General features: G+C 53.3%; 1 protein-coding gene across 1 annotated transcript in view; it reads left to right on the top strand.

The window, feature by feature from the left end:
- LOC118219225 (signal peptide, CUB and EGF-like domain-containing protein 1) overlaps positions 1 to 19,281 on the top strand; it is a 71,863-nt gene that overhangs the window by 47,157 nt on the left and 5,425 nt on the right. Inside the window, exons 8-13 of the mRNA XM_035402227.1 lie at positions 5,454 to 5,576; positions 12,570 to 12,686; positions 13,121 to 13,243; positions 13,687 to 13,806; positions 15,251 to 15,355; positions 17,263 to 17,379. Of these exons, the coding sequence (XP_035258118.1) occupies positions 5,454 to 5,576; positions 12,570 to 12,686; positions 13,121 to 13,243; positions 13,687 to 13,806; positions 15,251 to 15,355; positions 17,263 to 17,379 (705 nt within the window). The remainder of the gene's footprint in view (positions 1 to 5,453; positions 5,577 to 12,569; positions 12,687 to 13,120; positions 13,244 to 13,686; positions 13,807 to 15,250; positions 15,356 to 17,262; positions 17,380 to 19,281) is intronic.

The following is a 19,281-nucleotide window of genomic DNA, read 5'->3' as shown; positions in this document are numbered from 1 at the left end:
TCCTGAAATGTTTCCAGATGTGTGATTAGCGGGAACATCTGCGGCGGCGTGGGCTGGAGATGAGTTATGCGGTGCATCACGCGCGCGGGCACCTGGGGCAGGTTCCCCCCCCTCCCAGCCCACTCCTTCCTCCCCCTCCCGGGGACCAGCAGAGGCAACCCTCCCTGTGCTCGTAGCACTGGCTGCTGGACCGCAAATCCCAGCATTCAGCGCTCTTGCACGAGTCCCTCTTCCTGGGTCAGAATGAGGGTCGCTGCCAGCCTGAATAGCCTTCAGCACTGTGACATCACAGTTTACGTTGGGAGCCCGATCAGCGAATGAATAACAGAATGGCTCCTCACTGCTCCTCTGGTCTGTATCTCCTGGTTTTTTTTCGGTTTCCCTGGTGCGTTGTAAGGCCGTTGTCAAACCTGCGACGTCTTGCACCCATTGTGGAGGGAAAAGACAATCCCCGCCCCCCCCCGCCCCGTCTGCCCTCCTGTGGTGTGGTCTGCAGCCGAGCTACACAGCCCTCCCCGCTGGGCTTCTCAATCACGGCAGGACTGCACTCTGATTGGACAAACCGGAGTACATACTGTAAGAATACAGTGCAATTCAGCGATACTCCAGCTGGGACTCATCTTTTAATACGCGAGTGGCCACCGTCCAATGAGGAGTCCCGCTTTCGTGGAACAGGCGCGTACGCAGGACATCTGTTGTTTTGGAAGCCCCTCGGTGCCGTGCTCCCCCCTCCCTCTGTGTACCTGCGATGAAGCTTCGCGTGGAAGCGGCGGGCCGTTCCCTGAGAAAGATCAGTACGAGCCGCGGTGGATATTTATACGTCTCGCGACACAGCCAAAGCCTCGTAAAGCAGTCTTAAATTCCTCTCTGTTTGCTGTAACGGCGAGCTGAACAACGGCATGGCGATAATATTTATTGGGTTTCCGGAGAAGGGCCTTCGCGGGAACATTCAACAGCGTTCACCTCGAATGACGCACCGGTCGTTCATCATTTTGTCCGCTTGTTTGTTTCGTTGTGTTGAAGAAGAAAAGTCCTCCGTATCCCGGATTAGCCGCTCTTATTAAAAATAATATACTCTTGCGAAAAGCCTAATAAAAATTGGAAAGCGGAATCTTTAAAAAAAATACCCCAAAGTCTCGAGTTGGCCGTTTCTGAGGGATTAGCGGGCTTGGTGCCCCGTTGCACAACGCAATAAGTGCTGCTCTCCATTTGAATTTATTTTTGTCTGGTTTCCATAAATATATTACTTTTCTTCCTTTAAAAAAATAACTCTAAAGGGAACAACCAAAAGTAACAAGACAAGCCTGCTTATCTGAACTCAGTCTTTAGTTTTTGTCCACCCCCTGTGGAACTATAGGACTGATTGAAGTGCGCACCACCCTAGGAATGTGTTGTGGGGCTGCTGGGTGCCTCGTCCCGTTAAGGCACTGTTTCAGGCCCGCGCCAGTGCTGACTGTGTTATGGCAGCATCCAGGGCAGTCACAGTCACTGCTCTGGTCATTAGGGCAGTCACAGACACTGCTCTGGTCATTAGGGCAGTCACAGTCACTGGTCTGAACAACAGGGCAGTCACAGTCACTGCTCTGGTCATTAGGGCAGTCACAGACACTGCTCTGGTCATTAGGGCAGTCACAGACACTGCTCTGGTCATTAGGGCAGTCACAGACACTGCTCTGGTCATTAGGGCAGTCACAGTCACTGCTCTGGTCATTAGGGCAGTCACAGTCACTGCTCTGGTCATTAGGGCAGTCACAGACACTGCTCTGGTCATTAGGGCAGTCACAGACACTGCTCTGGTCATTAGGGCAGTCACAGTCACTGCTCTGGTCATTAGGGCAGTCACAGTCGCTGCTCTGGTCATTAGGGCAGTCACAGTCACTGCTCTGGTCATTAGGGCAGTCACAGTCTGTCGGCTTGAGCGGCAGCTTGACTTTGTGTTCTGTTGCAGGGCCTGTGCTCGTCTTCAAAATTGGACATCCCAAATTGGGAGAAAATACAGACGAAAAAATAAAAACAAGAAATTTTTCTTCAGGATATTTCCTGAGATATTCTGAATCAGGGCATCTACCAAATAAACACTAACAATGATAAAGCTCTGCCTTTTGCCGACAGACAATGAAAATGCTGACTAAATCCTGTCATTTGCTACCTTATTACAAAAAAGAAAATCCTGATAATTAATTCTGCCGTTCTCTTCTTTGCCCCTTAGGGCAGTTTGAGTTTGAGTGTGTTCACATTTTTTTTTTGGTGTTTATTTCACTGGCGGCTGCGAAGACGAGCGAGCGCCTGGCGTAACTCATTAAGCCCCCGTCCTCCGCGCGGACGAGCTTGGCAGCGCGTGTGTGTGTGTGTGTGTGTGCGCGGAGCCGTGATTAGAGCCGGCTCGCTAACGAGCGCCTCTGTCTGCCTGGCTGCCCGTCGGGGGGGAGAGGAGGATGATCGCCGGGCTTCTGCCTCAGCCGATACGTCTGCAGTCAGGCTCACGATAGGCAGCGGTGCGCGGTGCGCTGTGTGAGCAGCGTGTGAGCGTGAGTGTTCAGATCCACTGTGTTAACACTGTACTGGCCTGATTAACACTGTGCTGGTCTGAATCAGGTGCTTTGTATAAATGCGGTACTGGCCTGATTCAGATCCACTGTGTTAACACTGTAGTGGACTGAATCAGATCCACTGTATGAACACGGTACTGGCCTGATTCAGATCCACTGTGAGGCTACAGGAGGCCAGTAGCAGTGTGTAGTTAGACCACCGTGTGGCTTCTTTACTGCCCTTCATAATCCCACAGTCTCTGCACTGAAAGAGCGTACTGCAGCCTGGCCACAGCAGCCCTGTGGAACCTCTCTGTATTTACAGTACCTGCTGTGCTAAGGCTCCATTAGTTTGGCTAAGGGGGGTATTGGGGCAAACGCGGTGGGGGGTGGTATCATCTTTTAGTGTCTGAAATGTGGTTTTATTTTTCATCTCCATCTCTGTCTTTATCTCTCTCTCTCTCTCTGTCAATTTTATCATTTCAAGATGCTGAAGTGCATGTTATTTGTTTCCGCTCGAATGGTTCATTATGGCCCGTCGAACACCATGCTTATTATCCTCCTGTTTTTCCAAGCAGGTAATTAAGGAGAGAACGCCAGTGCGGGGATGGCAGTGCTTGTGGGTGTTTGATTGACAGTTGTGCATTTTTTTTGTGAGCTTGCTGGGTAGAGGGGAGGGGTGCAATCAGGAGGACATGCAGGACACATTTGGGAAAAGGGGGGTGGGGTGGGGGGGGGGGGATTTGGGAGGAATGGTAAGAGAAGAGATGCTTGCTTATCTTTCACTTCCACTGTTTTCAAAAAGGACAAACACCCTTTAAAGAGGCGTTCAAATAAGTTTTAAGGAGGTGGCCCTTGACCTGCTCACGAGCTCCCTCAGCCAATGGCACGGGCCGCTGAGGGGGTCGGAGGTCGTCGGGTCATAAAAGGGGGCAGCGTTCCGAGGTGAGGAGGGGACAGACAGGGGAAGTGTGACGCGTCAGGGGATTAGCTGGCAACATTTAGCGTGCGATGGCTTTCACGCGTGGGCGAATAATATCATAACGCCCCGTTCCACGAAGCGGCGATTAGGAAATATCGCGAGCCACAAAGATAGCAATTATTAATTAAGAGCCAGGCGATCGGCGCCTTTCAGCACGGGGGTAAACAGGGATTAGCGTGAGGCAGGCGTGACTGAAGAGCGTTGTTAAACACGGATTCAGCGAGGGATTAGTCAGCGGAGGCGGTCCAGTCGGGAGCCAAATAGGTCAGCCGAGCGGGAAAAGGCAAGCAGCCGCAGCGGCGAGAGCCTTTCCTTCGCCTTTTATTCCGGTCCCGATTTCACCCATATTCTCTCTGGTTTAAAAAACAAAAAAGCGCGAGAGGATCTTATCGGGTTGGTCCGCGGAGGCGACGGAAACGAGGGGAAGGGGGGTTCCCTCGGCCCCCCCGTCCGTTTAAATGCGTTTAAGGACGTGGGGTTTAACGCGAGAGAGACGTTTCGCCCCTGTGGGAGGGGTGAGAGGGGGAATAACTGCCAGGGGCCTGGGAAAGGGGGCGGGGCTCGTCCCGCGGGGGGGCGAGCACACAGAGGGGCTCAGGCGTTTTGTTTCCCGCCGGCCCTTCCATTGTCGGGCCCCGCGGCCCCCGCGGCCCCCACGGCCCCCACGGCCGCCGAGCGCCTCCCCTTGGCAATTTTCCCATGCTGCTTTGTGCTCCACTTCCTCCCGGCTCAAAGGCTTTGGCTAATCTCCGGCAGTTTTCATCACTTACGACACCAATCAAAACGGGCTTATCCTGTGTAATCTGCCACGCCATTCTCCTCCTACTGCCCCGAACCCCCCCCCCCCCCCCCACACACTCACCCACCCGTCCGTCACACGAGAATATTACACCGCCCGAAATTACCCCCCCCCCGCCCCCTTCCCAGAGAGGAGGAGTGGACGCCCGGGCCGGGGTGAGAGGGGAAATCTGCGTGTGAAATCAGAGCCTCTGACAGACAGCAGTTTGGCGGGCACTGCGGTTGTGGGGATCCCGAGCGCTCATTGTTCCCCGTACGCGGCTCCCGCGCCCGCTTTGCATTGTGGGTCGGGGGGGCGCAGACCGCACCGCGGCTCTGAGTGCTAATGAATGGGCGCACCTGGCGGACGGACAGCTGCGCTGGCGGTTACGGCTCCGCCCACGGTTACAGCTCCTCCCAGGGGGCGGGGCCTGTGCAGGTGACTGGCGCTGCTTTACTCCAGGTGGGCCTGGATGGTGAGCTGGGACTAGTAGTTCAGTCCAGTAAGGCCTCGGTCCACCACAGGCCCGGTCCACTACAGGCCCGGTCCAGTACAGGTTTGGTCCAGCACAGGCCCTGTCCAGCACAGGCCCAGTTCAGCACAGGTTTGGTCCAGCACAGGCCTGGTCCAGGACAGGCCCTGTACAGCTCACCATTTTGTGGTTGATTTTGTGTTTGCACTGAGCAGGAAAGTAACAGAGAGAATGAAATCAGGGCTACAATGTGAATAACAATGAAAATCAATTGGACAAAACACATTACGATATAGAACATAGGTGGGATACTGAATACAGGTGTGAACAATGAAGCACTCGGTGGTTTCTAGTAGTTGTACATCTTCAGGCTTATTACTGGGGAGGTGGAGCAGGTGCATTTTGCTGGTTTAACCGCACTGAGGAGCTGCTTTTACTCAGAGTCGAAGGAGTGGGCTGTCCGTGCCCACCTCCACAGCCTCTCCGCCCCGTCCGTGGGCTGTGCCATAGAGCACGGCCACAAGTACAAATTCATTATTTGCCATTTCTGGAGACTTTGCCTTTTTTCAGGAAATGTTTAATTGTGCTGTGCTGTCCACTGACCATTTCAACTCAGCAGGGACATGATTCATCTGACTCATCTCTCTGTCCCTCTTTCTCTCTCTCTCCCTCTCTCTCCCCCTCTCCCTGCAGATATAGACGAGTGTCAGGAGAACAACGGGGGCTGCGATCACTCCTGCAGGAACACGGTGGGCAGCTTCGAGTGCAGCTGCCAGAAGGGCCACAAGCTGCTGACCGACGAGCGCAGCTGCCAGGGTGAGTGACAGCTGTCCGTCACCTCCACGGACACGCCCCCCCCCCCCCCCCCGTGGCAAAGACACTTCCCCCGGGGACTCCTCCGAAATAAATAAAAAAACAAGAAGCAACTCCCTCCTCCGCGCTGGATATGCGCTTCGATTCAACTTTAAAAAGCGTTTTTTTTTTCTTCTTTTGCTTTTTTGGAAACCGTTCAGTCAGGTTTCAAGTTCACCTTCAGTTCAGTTCCATACTTGAACCAGAGGCGTCTGAACAAGGCCAAAGGGTCGCGAACTTACACGTGCGATTGTAAAAACTTTTTAAAAGTGTCTCTTTCACCTCGGTTAGGGGCCGTAAACGCCCAAAAAAAAAAATCGCAATCCAGGGTTATTTACGGCCGCTGAATGGCGGCTCCAGATTACAGGCCGCAGCGGGACGCCGGGGGCGGGGGCCGCGCTCAAAGAGCAGACCACTTTATTAAAGCCGGTGCCCGGGAGTGCTTTTGTCATCCGTCCAAACTCCCGCTGAACGCCCCCCCCCCCCTTTGTTGCTCACGCTCCCCTTTCTGTTCCTCGAGCGCGTTCCGGGGTAGCCGGGGCGCGGCTAAGGAGACGTTAGCCTGCGTTAGCCTAGCGTCTTCATCTCTCTGTGGTATTGGTCATAATGACTGCTTAATGCCTGCCAGTAGCGGAGGGCCGCGTAAGAAACGCTCTCTGCCTCTCTCACTATAAGCTCGGGTTTTCTCCGCCATCCTCGTCTGGGTACAGAACCAGAACCGGGCTCGGCTCCTGTAAGTTTTAAGCAGAAACTCTCGCATAGCAGTCCGCGCAACGCCTACGACGTCCGCCAACATACCCACCCGCCAATCGGAAATAGCGTGACAGGAAAGGACTGCCTGTTGGCCTCGGCCCGCGAGCCACATCCCCAGCTCTCAGTCCAGCACCCCGCCTGCGTGGCGGAACATTCCGGATTGGCCGGGTAATGTGCCCTGGCCTCGCTTCAGAGGCGCTGGTAGTTTCCTCAGAGCTCCCCTCAAATAAATTTATAAGCACTCATAAATTTATACAGGGTCGTAATATCCTGTGCGACTTCCAGACTCGTCAAGGCAAGGGCAATTAACTCTTCTAGGCGTGAGGTCACACGTGATTAGAATGCTCTTAACTGAATGTTCTAATGCTGATGTCACAGTCACTACTGGTAACTGAGAGCGATGGAGTTCTGGAACACTGGCTTAGAATTTTGAAAGAACATTCCAGAAAAACACGCTCTTCAAAGGGGCTAATCTACAGCATATGCTGCGGGGCTGAAGAGAGTGCGTGTTCAGTAGTTACAGGGCGTTAACACGTCAGTGCTGAGATGTAAGCAGACGGTGCGGCAGTAGCTGCTTTTAGTGCCTGCGTGCAGCGTGTATTAGGAAGCGTTAACACGAGGGAGTCCAAATATGAAAGCAGCGGGTTTGGGGTGGGGGGGGGGGGGGGGGGTGATTAATCACCATCAGTGGCACCAGTCCAACAGGCCTGCCTGCCAAGTGCATAGCAGTGTTGTGCTAATTATCCCATTAAAGCGGCATGTTGTGGGATTTGAGAGGCGGCGGAGGCTGCGACTGTTCGCCTCGCGCCGGTACCCTGCGGACGGGACCGGCTGGTGGGGGGGGGTGGGGGGGGGGGGGTAAAGAGAGCGCGCCGCACCGTCCCGCCGTTCTTTCGTTCCCCCGGGGGTCGGTGATGACGTTACGCCCGCCCCCCCCACGTCCCTCCCGGAGACGCGGCTGTAATATTCTCAGCTTCTGCGCGAGTGTGTGAGTGTGTGAGTGTGTGAGTGTGCGAGTGTGCGAGTGTGCGAGTGTGCGAGTGCGCGAGTGTGAGAGTGTGTGAGTGCGCGAGTGTGAGAGTGTGCGGCTCCGCTCCGGTGGTTTGCTGTCAGTGGCTCGGGGGTACTGCGGTCCTTTTTTTAATGGCCGTGTCTGTGTTTTACGCTCTGGCGGTCTTGGCGCTTACAGACGATGCGCTCTTCAGGGGCTGCTGGGGCGGGTCATCCTGCTACCTCACTGCCTTATGGACACGCCCCTGGACTGCACATTGCCACACCCGAAGGTGCCATTTGGATTCCACGATTAGGCATCTAATAATTGTATTGATCTGAGGCGTTTAATTGAATTAACTTTCACAGCGTTATCTTTACCCGATCTCTCTGCGAGCTGCAGTCGAGACTAAAACTGCAGTGGATTCTCCGCAGGGGAGAAGGCTGACCTCCTATGCTTGAGGGTTTTTTTTAAAAAAATATACGGCGAGGACAACGCTGACATCCCCGTGAGCTACCGTACGGTCCGCTGCCAAGAACGCGTGTTAGCGCGCGGTAAATACGGAGAGCAGAGAGAGGGCTCGCGGCGCAGATGTTTTTTTTAAAGATATGCTTTCTCTCTCCTTTTTGTTATTCTCACCATCCACAAAGGGGCCTCGCGTATCATATCTCTGTGAATATTCCGGTGCTTTCCGTCTCCTCAGGACGTGTGCGCGTGTGGAAAACGAAACCGTATCTGGTGTCGCGGTTCGTTCGCGCTCCGACGGCTGCAGGAGAAGGTCGTTCTCGTTGTCCGGCGGCTGCCGCTCGTCCGTCGAGAGGCGTCCCGTCCGTGTAAGCCGTGCGCCGATAAATGAAATCAGAGCGTGGCAGTAAAACCTTTAGTGCGCAGTTTATGGGTTTTGTGGCCGTAAAGCTGTGTGTTTTAGGAGCAGGGTCGCCTGTGGGTTTAATGTGCTTGTGGGTGATTTGTTAAATAAGCGTTTGGGCTCTTTCCTACAGTGAACGTTCAGCCGTTTTTTTTTTTAAGAAATAAACACTGGGAGCACAAACGCCATCGCGGCCATCGCGGTGAAAACAGCCCGGCCGCAGAACTGAGTTGATTCTGCGTCCGCGCGGTCCGGGGGGACGGGTTCTGTGAGCATGCGGTTATGATTTCAGGCCCTTTCCTTGGCCTGCCAGGGGGGGAAAAAACGAGAATCTTCCACGAGTCATGTGGTTCATTAACGAGCCCCCCCGATTGGATGGAACGCAGCGGTCAGGACAGTGGACTGAATCGCTGAGGTAAAAAAAGCAGGTGAAAGTCGGTCTGCTGACGAGCGGAGAGCCGGGCGGTCCGTAAAAGGAGGTGAGAGGAGTCCAGAAAGGTCGCGCTCAGCCGCTGGAGAGGATGTTGTCGTTATGTAAGAAGAAGGGGGTGGTCTCTGCGTTAGGGGTGAGTCAGCGCGGACGCTGCAGGGCGGCTCGGGCAGCAGCGTGCTCCTGCAGTCCCACCACAGGGCCCGGGCCTATCAGCTGTCAGCACTGTGAGACAGAGCGGCAGCCTGCAGCCTGTTTATTAGAAATGACCAGGGTGACAGATAAGTAAACAGGACAGCGTTGCCTCCTCAACACACCCACTCACTCGCACACACACACACACACACACACTTGCACACGCGCACACACTCACACACGCACACACACACACACACACACACACGTGCGCACACACATGTTGGTTTGAATGTTTCAGTGTTCCAGTTAACCTCGAGAAGTGGGAAATGATAAATAACTGTTTGCCATCCATTTTTTTCCCTCCACATTTTGCATGAAGATTGAACATTGATTCAAGTGGGCACTGCTTTGCCTCAAATAAATGTGTATTCTGAATTGGTAAGGAAAGGTTCAATTAATAGTAGGTGGAGAAGAAAAATTGTGTGTGTGCCTGTGACTAATTATAGTGTGCAATGTTCTCGTACAACTGTGCACAGTTGTATAACTTAAAATAGGCTACTCCCAATTACTGCTAACATTCATACTGAACTTACAGGGCGTGGGAGGGGGTCCAGTGTGATAAGTGGTGTAGCGAGCGATTGTATGAGAGAGGGTAATGTTATTATTAGCGTTGATATGACAGTTGCTGTCGTTGTTGCTGTTACCACAGTTAGCTATAGCAATTATTCAGATTAATCTGCATTCACGTTCAAGTACAATTTTGTACATATGCTTTGACCATATTTACAAGTGTATTTCATAGCACTTTGAATTTGTGAGAGAGATACAGAGAGAGAGAAAGGTACTGATAGAGAGATATAGATGAAGAGAGAGAGATACAGATACACAGATACAGAGACAGATACAGAGGGAGAGAGATATGAACAGAGAGAGAGATACAGATAGAGGGAGAGAGATACAGATAATGAGAGAGAAAGATACCAATAGAGATAGATGAAGAGAGAGAGAGACAAATGAAGAGAGGGAACGTTACAAAGCGAGAGAGATACAGATGGAGGGCTGGAGAGATGCAGATAATGAGAGAAATAGAGATAGAGAGAGGGCTATTTTTATGGACAATCAGAGGTGATTTACAGCAGGCAGTCTCTGCATAAACGTGCTCTAGCCTGGGCTCTAATGTGCTCCAGACAGAGGGCTCTATGGCCTCTCCACCCCCCCTTCCCCCCCCACCCCCTTCACAGAGAGATGGCCTCTCTCATTCCCTGTGACAGCTCTGGCATGTTCACATTCACTTCCCATTTCCTCCAATTACTGTCTCTCTAATGGGAAACAATCCCAGCGTCCCCCGCGCTGGGCCTGCTCTCCGGCTGGCCTTCGGTCTTCTCCTGGGTCCTGGTTTACAGTATTTTTTACTGCGTAGTTCAGCCTCTCCTAAGCCATTTATGGGACCTTTATGTTTGAAGATGGTGTACCGTGGTTCCTGCTGGTTTTTTTGGCTCGTCCAGTCCTCCATCGCGAATGTCTTGAGCGTCTTTTTTGGAGTATTTTATCAGCAACTTTCAAATGCGGGGGCTGTGCCGAATTCTGTCTTGCGATGGGACCCCACAATTCCGTAAAAAAGTCAAGGAACAGAATTACTTTTCAAAGCCGTATTTTTTTTGGGTGCGGGTAAACTGCAGAGCGTCCTGTTAGTGGAGTGAAAGGCGTTCCGCTCGTGTTCACTGCCAGGTAAAACTCCCCTTCGGCGCTGACAGTCAGAGCCAGGTCAGGGTATCTGGTGATGTGCTCCGGGGTATTTCTGCCTTATGAAGTTAAACTTATTTAGCTGAGAGCTGCCTTTCCTGTGAAATATCATGACTCCGGTCTTTTCCTGACCACTGGCAGGGCCCAGATCTGGCAGCACTGCTCTGACAGACCCAGGTTCTCTCTCTCTTTCCCTCCCTCCCTCCCTCCCTCTCTTCTCTTTCTCCCTTCTCTCTTTGTCTGCGTATCTCTTTCTTTGTATCAGTCTCTCCCTCTCTGTATCTCTCTCCCCTCCCATCATTTCTCACTCATTCCCTCTTCTCTCTGTATCTCTCTCTTTCTCTCTCCGTATCTCTTTCCCCTCCCTCCCTCCCTCTCTCTCTCTCTGTATCTCTCTCTCTCTCTCTGTCTCTCTCCCCTCTCTCCCCTCCCTCTGTAATGTCACAGTGTTTCCCCTGCTCTGTCATGCTCAGGGTGCGTCAGTGTCTGACCCTGTCAGAGGGTCTCCGGGGACCCGCTCCGGTCCCATGGCCCGCTGCGGCGCACGGCTCGTTAAAAACCACTTGGTTTCCAGAGAGACAGAAGAGCCGTAAATCAGCGCGGGCGGCGCTGACGGCCAGCGCCGGGGCTCGGGAGGGTTTAAGAGGGCCCGAACCGATCCCGCGCACCCCCGCCTGTCCCCGCGGCCGCACCCGTCCCGTCCCGGGCTCGCACGCGCTCAGTGCGGATCGCAGCGAGGCGGGCAGCGGCGCGATTGATTTACACAAAGACGCAACGTGACTAACCTTTTAAGGTGTGAGATCATAAATATGTGATTAGAATGCTCCTAACTGAACATTCTAATGCTGATGTGACAATCACTACTGGTAACTGAAAGCGATGCAGTTCTGGAACACTGGCTTGGAATTTTGAAATAAAAAAAAATAAAAAAACCTACTTGTCAAAGGGTTAAAGGAAAAGTTCAGTATGCTGAAACATATTGAAAAGGTGTGTGTATATATAACCACAATCTACTTTCAATGTACAGCTAAAAAATGATGTCTGTTGAACTGCCTCGTTTCAATTAAGAAGACAGAATTACAGTATTTAATCTCTGGGGAACTGCAGAAGACGGTCTCTGAAGCGCTGTTTGTTTTTCTGTCTCGTGAGCGTGTTTACCGAGGGTCCCTGTGGGTAATGAAGCAGTTTATTTTCATCCCGGCCCTGCCTGTCTGTTTCAAATGCGAGCTGGTTATTGCATCCTGTCTAATGACTGTTTCAGCTGCCCAGCCTCTCCCCTATCCATTTCATCATTTCATTTCTCTCTCTCTCTCTCTCTCTCTCTTTCCCTCACTCTCTCCCTGTTCTTCACTCTGCTTCATGATAAAATCTAATGGCCGTTAGGAGAGAAAGCGATCGACGCTCAGCTCCGGACATGTTTGGGAGCAAGCAGTGTAACGGAGTGTGTGTGCATGTGTGTGTGTGTTGGAGACTGTATGAATGTGTGTGTGGGTGTGCGTGTGTGTGTGTGTGTGTGTGTGTGTGTGTGTGTGAGAGCACGGGTCCACATCTGCTCTGCAGGGAGTGGTTGTGTTGGGGCATGGGACCACAGAGGTCATTATCTGTGCTCCTGTCTGGTCCCCCATGGTCAGCTCAGTCCATTTCAAAGCTCCCCGGGTCCACTTAGCTCAGCCCGGGCCCCGCTGTGCAGGCTCTGTAATTATAACCCCCACGCTCCCGTGCACCCCCCCCCCCCCACCGTGATTAGAGGCGCTTCTGTCTGTGTGGGGCAGTCGGATCAGAACGACCCGGCCACAGACACATATACACAGACACATATACATACACGGACAAGAGCAACCTGCAACTTAAACACCACTTACGGCCAGCTAGGGCCGTTAGAGGAAAAATAAATAAAATGTGCGAGACAAAACAAAAAATAAATGGCTTGCTTTTATGTGTCCTTAGGCTCTCCCTGTGTGTCACTGACTCTGTCGGTGTGTGTGTGTGTGTGTGTGTGTGTGTGTGTGTGTGTGTGTGTGTTCCTCCTGGCAGATATCGACGAGTGCTCCTTCGAGAGGACGTGCGACCACACGTGCATAAACTACCCGGGGAGCTTCGAGTGCGTGTGCGAGAGAGGCTACACGCTGTACGGCCTGACGCACTGCGGGGGTGGGTACCCCCCGTCCCCCCCCGTCCCCCCCCCGTCCCACCGTCCCGCCGTTCCCCCGTCCCCCCCGTCCCCCCCGTCCCCCCCGTCCCCCCGTCCTCCCTTCTCCCCGTATCAGGCCACACATGCTCCGCACTGCCGCCTGGACATGTCACTATAGGGAATGTGTGATGTCACTTCCCCCGTGTCATATCCTGTCATTGATGTATGTGGAGAGACGGGTTTCGGGAGCCCTGGCTGACCGTGGAATGTGCCGTGTCTTTCTCTGCTGACCGAGTGGGGCCGGCATCCGTGTTATTGTTTTTTTGTTCTGTGACGTATTTAAGGAGAATCACGTGCGTGTGTGTGTGTGCGTGTGTGTGTGTGTGTGTGTGCATGTGTGTGTGTGTGTGTGCGTGTGTGTGCGTGTGTGTGCGTGTGTGTGTGTGTGTTGCAGACGTGGACGAGTGCAGCATCAGTAACGGCGGGTGTGAGCATGGCTGCGTGAACACGCTGGGCAGCTACGAGTGCATGTGCCCGCCCGGGCACAAGCTGCACTGGAACAAGAGGGACTGCCTCGGTAAGCCCCGCCCCCCCACCGGTTCGTCTGTCTGTCACTGCCCGTGACGCCGCCCACAGCCACACCCACAATTACAGACACGCCCACACCTACAGCCCTATACCGAAACCCACTCCTATACCTACAGCCATGCCCCTCAACACTTCCCCTCTGTATCTGCACAGTAAGACTATGTCTTGCCCTCATTATTATACCATAGGCTCTGTGTGTGAGTGTATGTAGGCCTACCTGTGTGTTAGTCTGTTTTTGTGTTAATGCATGTGTTGGTGTGTATATGTATGTGTGTGTATCTGAGTGTAGGTACATCTGTGTGTGTGTGTGTGCGCATGTGTGTGCGTGTCTGATTGCGTGACCCTGCTCTGCGGTCCCTCTGCCGTGGGGTCAGAGGCTGTGGGCGGGGTCGGTGGTTGTCATGGTAACGTGACCCCGGCTCTCTCTCTCAGAGGTGGTGAAGTGCCTCCCCAGCGGAAAGCCCGCCCCCAGAGCCCAGCTGAGCTGCGCCAAGACGGGCGGGGCGGAGGTGTGCTCGCTGTCCTGCCCTTCCAACGCCCTCTTCACCACAGGTCGGTTTGGGTCGCCCCCGTTTCCCCCCGCCACGGTCCCCTCCCGCACCATCACCCCCCCTCCCATGGCCGCCTACTGAGCCAGCCACGCTGGAACCCCCCCCCACCCCCCTCCGATTGGTCATCTCAGCCGGAACCCCCCCGCTCCCATTGGCCGTCTCCGCCAAAGCCGAGCACAGCCTCCAGACATCCTTTACTCTCTTCCGCCCTCTAGTGGACGAACAGCCTCGTCGCACGCGTCCTCCCGCTGCACACAGACTTAAACGAGTCTGGGAGAGATCGCTCCTCTGCAGTTAAACTGACCTCGCCGAGAGGAAATCAGCCCCCTTCCACCTGCAAGCTATTTGTACAGCTTTGGCCTGGAAGGCCGACGTTTAAAGAATCAGAGAAATATGCGTGATTCATGCTCAGCTGACTATAAATAACTCCTGGATGTGCTTTTTGTGAGAGGGAGAGAGAGATTGTGTTAATTGCGATAACGGATACGCGGATAGCGTGTCATGCGCTGAGGGTAATTATGACGGATCTCTTTTTGATGATTCGATTCTGGACGAACATCGCGATGTTGATTGCGAGGCCCGGGGTCCTGGCCCCGCTCTCTCTCCCCGCAGACTCGCCCCCGGCGTGTCTCTGAGCGCTTTAGTAACGGGCCGCGGCTCTGTTTGCGTTGGCCCCCTCGAACCGCGGGCCGGGGAGAACGAGCCGCCGCCGCCCCCTCCAACGCGATCCGAAAAATTTATGCTTTAATATTCTTTTGGAAAAACGTCACGGTCGGGGTCGAGGGGGTTGGTGAGGGGGTTTGGGGTTTGGGGAGGAGGGCGTGGGGGGGTAGAGAGTGCAGCGCGGCAGTCTGGCGCGGGGTTTGTTTCCTTTAGCAGAGCGGCCGGCGCTGTGTTTGATCGGCGCGTTCTCCTCGCCGTTCGGCGGCCTCCCGGCTCCTGACTGCGTGTCAGATGGCAAGCTCCGCTCTCCAGACGCTCCGCTGGGCTCTGAGATAATGGAGGAACAGAAAGAGCAATACAATCCCACAATCCCCCCCCGTGAACCGGCGGGCCTGGGGCGGGGGGCCAAGAGAAACACCGCCGTTCGCCATCGGACGGTTCGCGGCCAGGAGACGCCGGGCGGAATCGCTCTCCATCTCGCCCCGAACGGCACTCTGTCACCCTGACGCCTACCCCCCCCCCCCCCCCGCACCCCGACTCGCATTCCTTAATCAAGACAAACAGGCGCGGGTCTGATGACCTCAGTCACCTTCGCACGGGGGGGGGGGGGGTCGCCCGTATGGGCCTTTCCCTCGCTAGCGTGAAACGTGACGTGTGTATGTGGGTTTGTGCGGCTCGGGCTGCCTTGCTTAATTCTGTGTGTGTGTGTGTGTGTGTGTGTGTGTGTGTGTGTGTGTGTGTGTGTGTGTGTGTGCGCGCGCGTGTGTGTCTCCTTCCCACAGATTCGGAGAACAGCTACACGCTCAGCTGCGGAGTCCCGGTGCAGTCTGGGAAGGTGCCGCAGAAGAGGAACACCACCGCCACCGCCACCATCCTCAGCTGTGCAGGTAGCGGCCATTTTGGGCTTTTTCATCACACATCATACCCTCTCTTCCTGTGCTTCTGAAGCCCGGTCACACGGGCCGTCAGTGCCTCTACAGCTGTGCACCTCCCGGGACTTAGACAGAGAGATTCCAGGCCCTTCAGGTCCCTCACTGATCGGCTGATCCTTCAGCGCGTAGCATCACAAGCCGAAGGAGAGAGATGCCAATGTGACGAAGTGAAAATCGAGACCGGTGTCGGAGGTCAAGGGCCTCCCCTCGCCAAACGTCGAGAGCGCTCGAGCCGGTTCGATCCTGCGACGCGGCCTCAGAGCTCGGTTTCAGGAATCTACCGCGCGCTCTGTCCGGTGACGCCATCCCACCCCCCCACCCCCACCCCCCACCCCCTCCGCACAGTCCCACGTCTCAGGTTTCTCATCCCCTGAAAAACGTCTGAAGTCTGGAGTCTGAATTCCCTCAGATGCGGAGGTGTAGGTTGCCGTGCGTGTGATGGGGGCCCATGTTTCTCTCAGCACCCTGTGTGCCGGGGGACACGTGAGGCGGTCGCGCCGCTGAAAGACGGAGGCGGGAACAAAGGGCCCGCACGCTAGCGCTGGCTACCCGTCCCGCCGCGGAGCGACACGCACAAACCCCATCAATCCGCCCCCGCGTGGAACCCGACCCCCCCAGCGAGCCCCTTCTCAGAGGGCTCGGGTTCCCCCTCACGCGAGGGCCGCTCGCACGGGAGCCGGCTAAAGCAGCGCGCGGGACGTCCCGACGCCCCCGGGGGGCGGACCCAGACTGCGGTTTACAGTCACGCGATGCGCCGGGTTCGCTGAGCGTACTTTACCCCCCCCCCCCCACCCCCCCCACCCACCCCCGCACACGCTCCCGGCTGTCCTCAGTTCACCTCCCCTCCGGTCTACAACCCCATGCTGGGCTCCTTAGTCCTGCCGAGGGGTCTGTTCAATCAAAGTGCAGCGCGCTCTGCCCTCCACTTCCATAAACAGTCGTTTAACGTGTCCCTTTAATTGACGTGTCAGTCCTCGTTAATCCTGAGGTGGAGTCGCTCTGGTCTGTTTACCAGTCAGTTCCTGGCGGGATTTATTTGTCTGATAACCGTGGTCAGATTCTTGGGGCGGCAGCTGCACACACAGATCCCTCTGCGGCCGTGCGGCGTCCTTGGATTACTGAGAGCAGAGGGCCAGTTTAGCTTGGCCCTTCCTCTCCCTTCCCTGGCTCCGCTTGGCCTCCTGATTCCATCCATTCCTCTCGTCTGCGTCGGGCCGTTGTGTGACAGGAGCCCGCGTTTTAAACTTTTCAGACCCGGTCGCAGACTCGCCGCGGTCGGCACGGGCGACTTGCTCCGCCCTGTTTGCCCCCGCCCGCTCGCTTTCTGCCCCCTTCCCTTTCTGTCCCCTTTTGACCTTCTCTCCCTCTCTCTAACTCTCATGCTATCTCTCTCACTTTCTCTCTCCTGTCTCTATCTGTCCGATCTCTGTCGCCTGCTACCTCTCACTTTCTTGTGAAAGCTGTAAAAACCACTCTATTCCCCTGTCACTTTTTTTGTCACTCTCTCTCACTTTAATTCTTAGAAAGTTTCATGCTTTCCCGGCTCTGTCCATACCGTGTGCAAATAGCACTACCCTGCTCTCTCAAAACTTTTTTTTTTTTTTTGCTTGATGAAAATGTTATTTTTAAAAATAATTTTTCCCAAACACTGTACAGTGACCTGTCTAAGCAGAAGTGATCTCCGTGCAACCCAGACCTGTTTAAATCGGAGGTGCTAAATCAGGCACTTGTAAAACAGCCCCGCTGGTTGGTTCACCCTAGTTGCCCCCAGTGGGAACCCCAGCTGGAGCCTCTCACAGCATCCACTCTAACCTCACACGCCGGAGAGTAACGCCCGTCCCGTGTGTGTGCCTGTCCGTCAGAGAGCCTGGCTCCGCCCATCAAGCAGAAGGCCCGCTTCAAGATCAAAGACGCCAAGTGTCACCTGAAGCCCCGCAGCAAGGAGAAGCACCGGGACGCCCCCAGACAGAGCCTGCCAGGTAGACACAGCACGGCCCTAATGCACAGCGCACATTACATTACAATACAATACTTTACATTACTTTACATTACATTACAATACATTACATTACATTACATTACATCACTTTACATTACATTACTTTGCATTACATTACATCACTTTACATTACATCACTTTACACTACATTACATTACATTACATCACTTTACATTTCATTACATTACATTACATTACATCACTTTACATTACATTACATCACTTTACATTACTTTACATTACATTACAATACATTACATTACATTACATTACATCACTTTACATTACATTACTTTGCATTACATTACATCACTTTACATTACATTACATCACTTTACACTACATTACATTACATTACATCACTTTACATTTCATTACATTACATTACATCACTTTACATTACATTACTTTGCATTACATTACATCACTTTACATTACATTACATTACATTACAATACATTACATTACATTACATTACTTTACATTACATTACATCACTTTACATTACATTCCATTACATTTAATTACATTACAATACATTACAGGCATTTAGCAGATGCTCTTATCCAGAACGACTTGCACAACTTTTTACACAGCGTTTACATCCCTTGAGCAAAGTACTTAACCTGCATTGCTGCAGTATATATCCAGCTGTGTAAATGGACGCAGGTACAGCGTTCTTTGGGTTACGAGACCAGGTCCTTACCCGTTATAATAGAACATTAGATTTAAGCGCCGAGACACAAGCCGTCTGGCGTTTAGCGGCTTGGCGGCTCCAGACGATGAGACGTTGGGCCCCCCCCCCTCCCCATCCCGGCTCGGTAGCACCTAATTGAAATTTAAACGTGCTCCCGCCAGTCGCGCTGCGGTTCACATGAAGAGGAAGCGCATTTTTTCTCGCAGGAATCGTTCACATTTTTTTCCCCCCCAGACCAGAGAGCAGCCTTTCCAAAACCACAGTCGGGCCGCGCCTCGCTCCGAACCCATCGCCCCTGCAGTCATGAGCACACACACACTCACACTCACTCACACGCACACTCACACACTCACACACACTCACACTCACTCACTCACTCACTCACTCACTCACACACACACACACACACACACACACACACACTCACACTCACACACACACTCAAACACACACACACACACACACTCACACTCACTCACTCACTCACTCACTCACACACACACACGCACACACACTCACTCACTCACACGCACACACGCACACGCACACACACTCACTCACTCACATGCACACACGCACACACACACTCACACTCACTCACTCACTCAAACACACACACACACACTCACACTCACTCACTCACTCAAACACACACACACACACTCACACTCACTCACTCACTCACTCACACACACACACGCACACACACTCACTCACTCACACGCACACACGCACACGCACACTCACACTCAATCACATACACACACGCACGCACACTCACTCACTCACACACACGCACACTCAATCACATACACACACACACACACACACACACACGCTAACAGGGAAAGCAGCCGTAAGAGTTCAGTTGCGTTCATAACAACAAAACCGGTCATTATAAAAGTGGTTAGTAAATAGTTTATGTCCATTGGCTGTATCATAGAAACTTCTGGAAGGGAATTCTTGCAATACCCAAAACTCAGGAGAGTGACATTTGCCTGACTCGATTTCCTGTGAACATGAGCTGTAAGATTGTAAGCTGTACAAAATAAAATAAAGTTTGATTGATTAATGATAAGCATTTCTGAAGTCTTGTTCTTTTTGGGTTGTGCAAGCCTTTCTTTCCAGACATACTATATCCATAACAGGAGAGGAAAATTTCATGCAAAATGTCTCAAGCGTAAT

The sequence above is a fragment of the Anguilla anguilla genome, chromosome 19 (genome assembly GCF_013347855.1).
Source record: "Anguilla anguilla isolate fAngAng1 chromosome 19, fAngAng1.pri, whole genome shotgun sequence".
Taxonomy (NCBI): Eukaryota; Metazoa; Chordata; class Actinopteri; order Anguilliformes; family Anguillidae; genus Anguilla; species Anguilla anguilla.
Note: the sequence above shows the minus strand (reverse complement) of the source record. Positions and strands in the feature narration are given on the sequence as shown.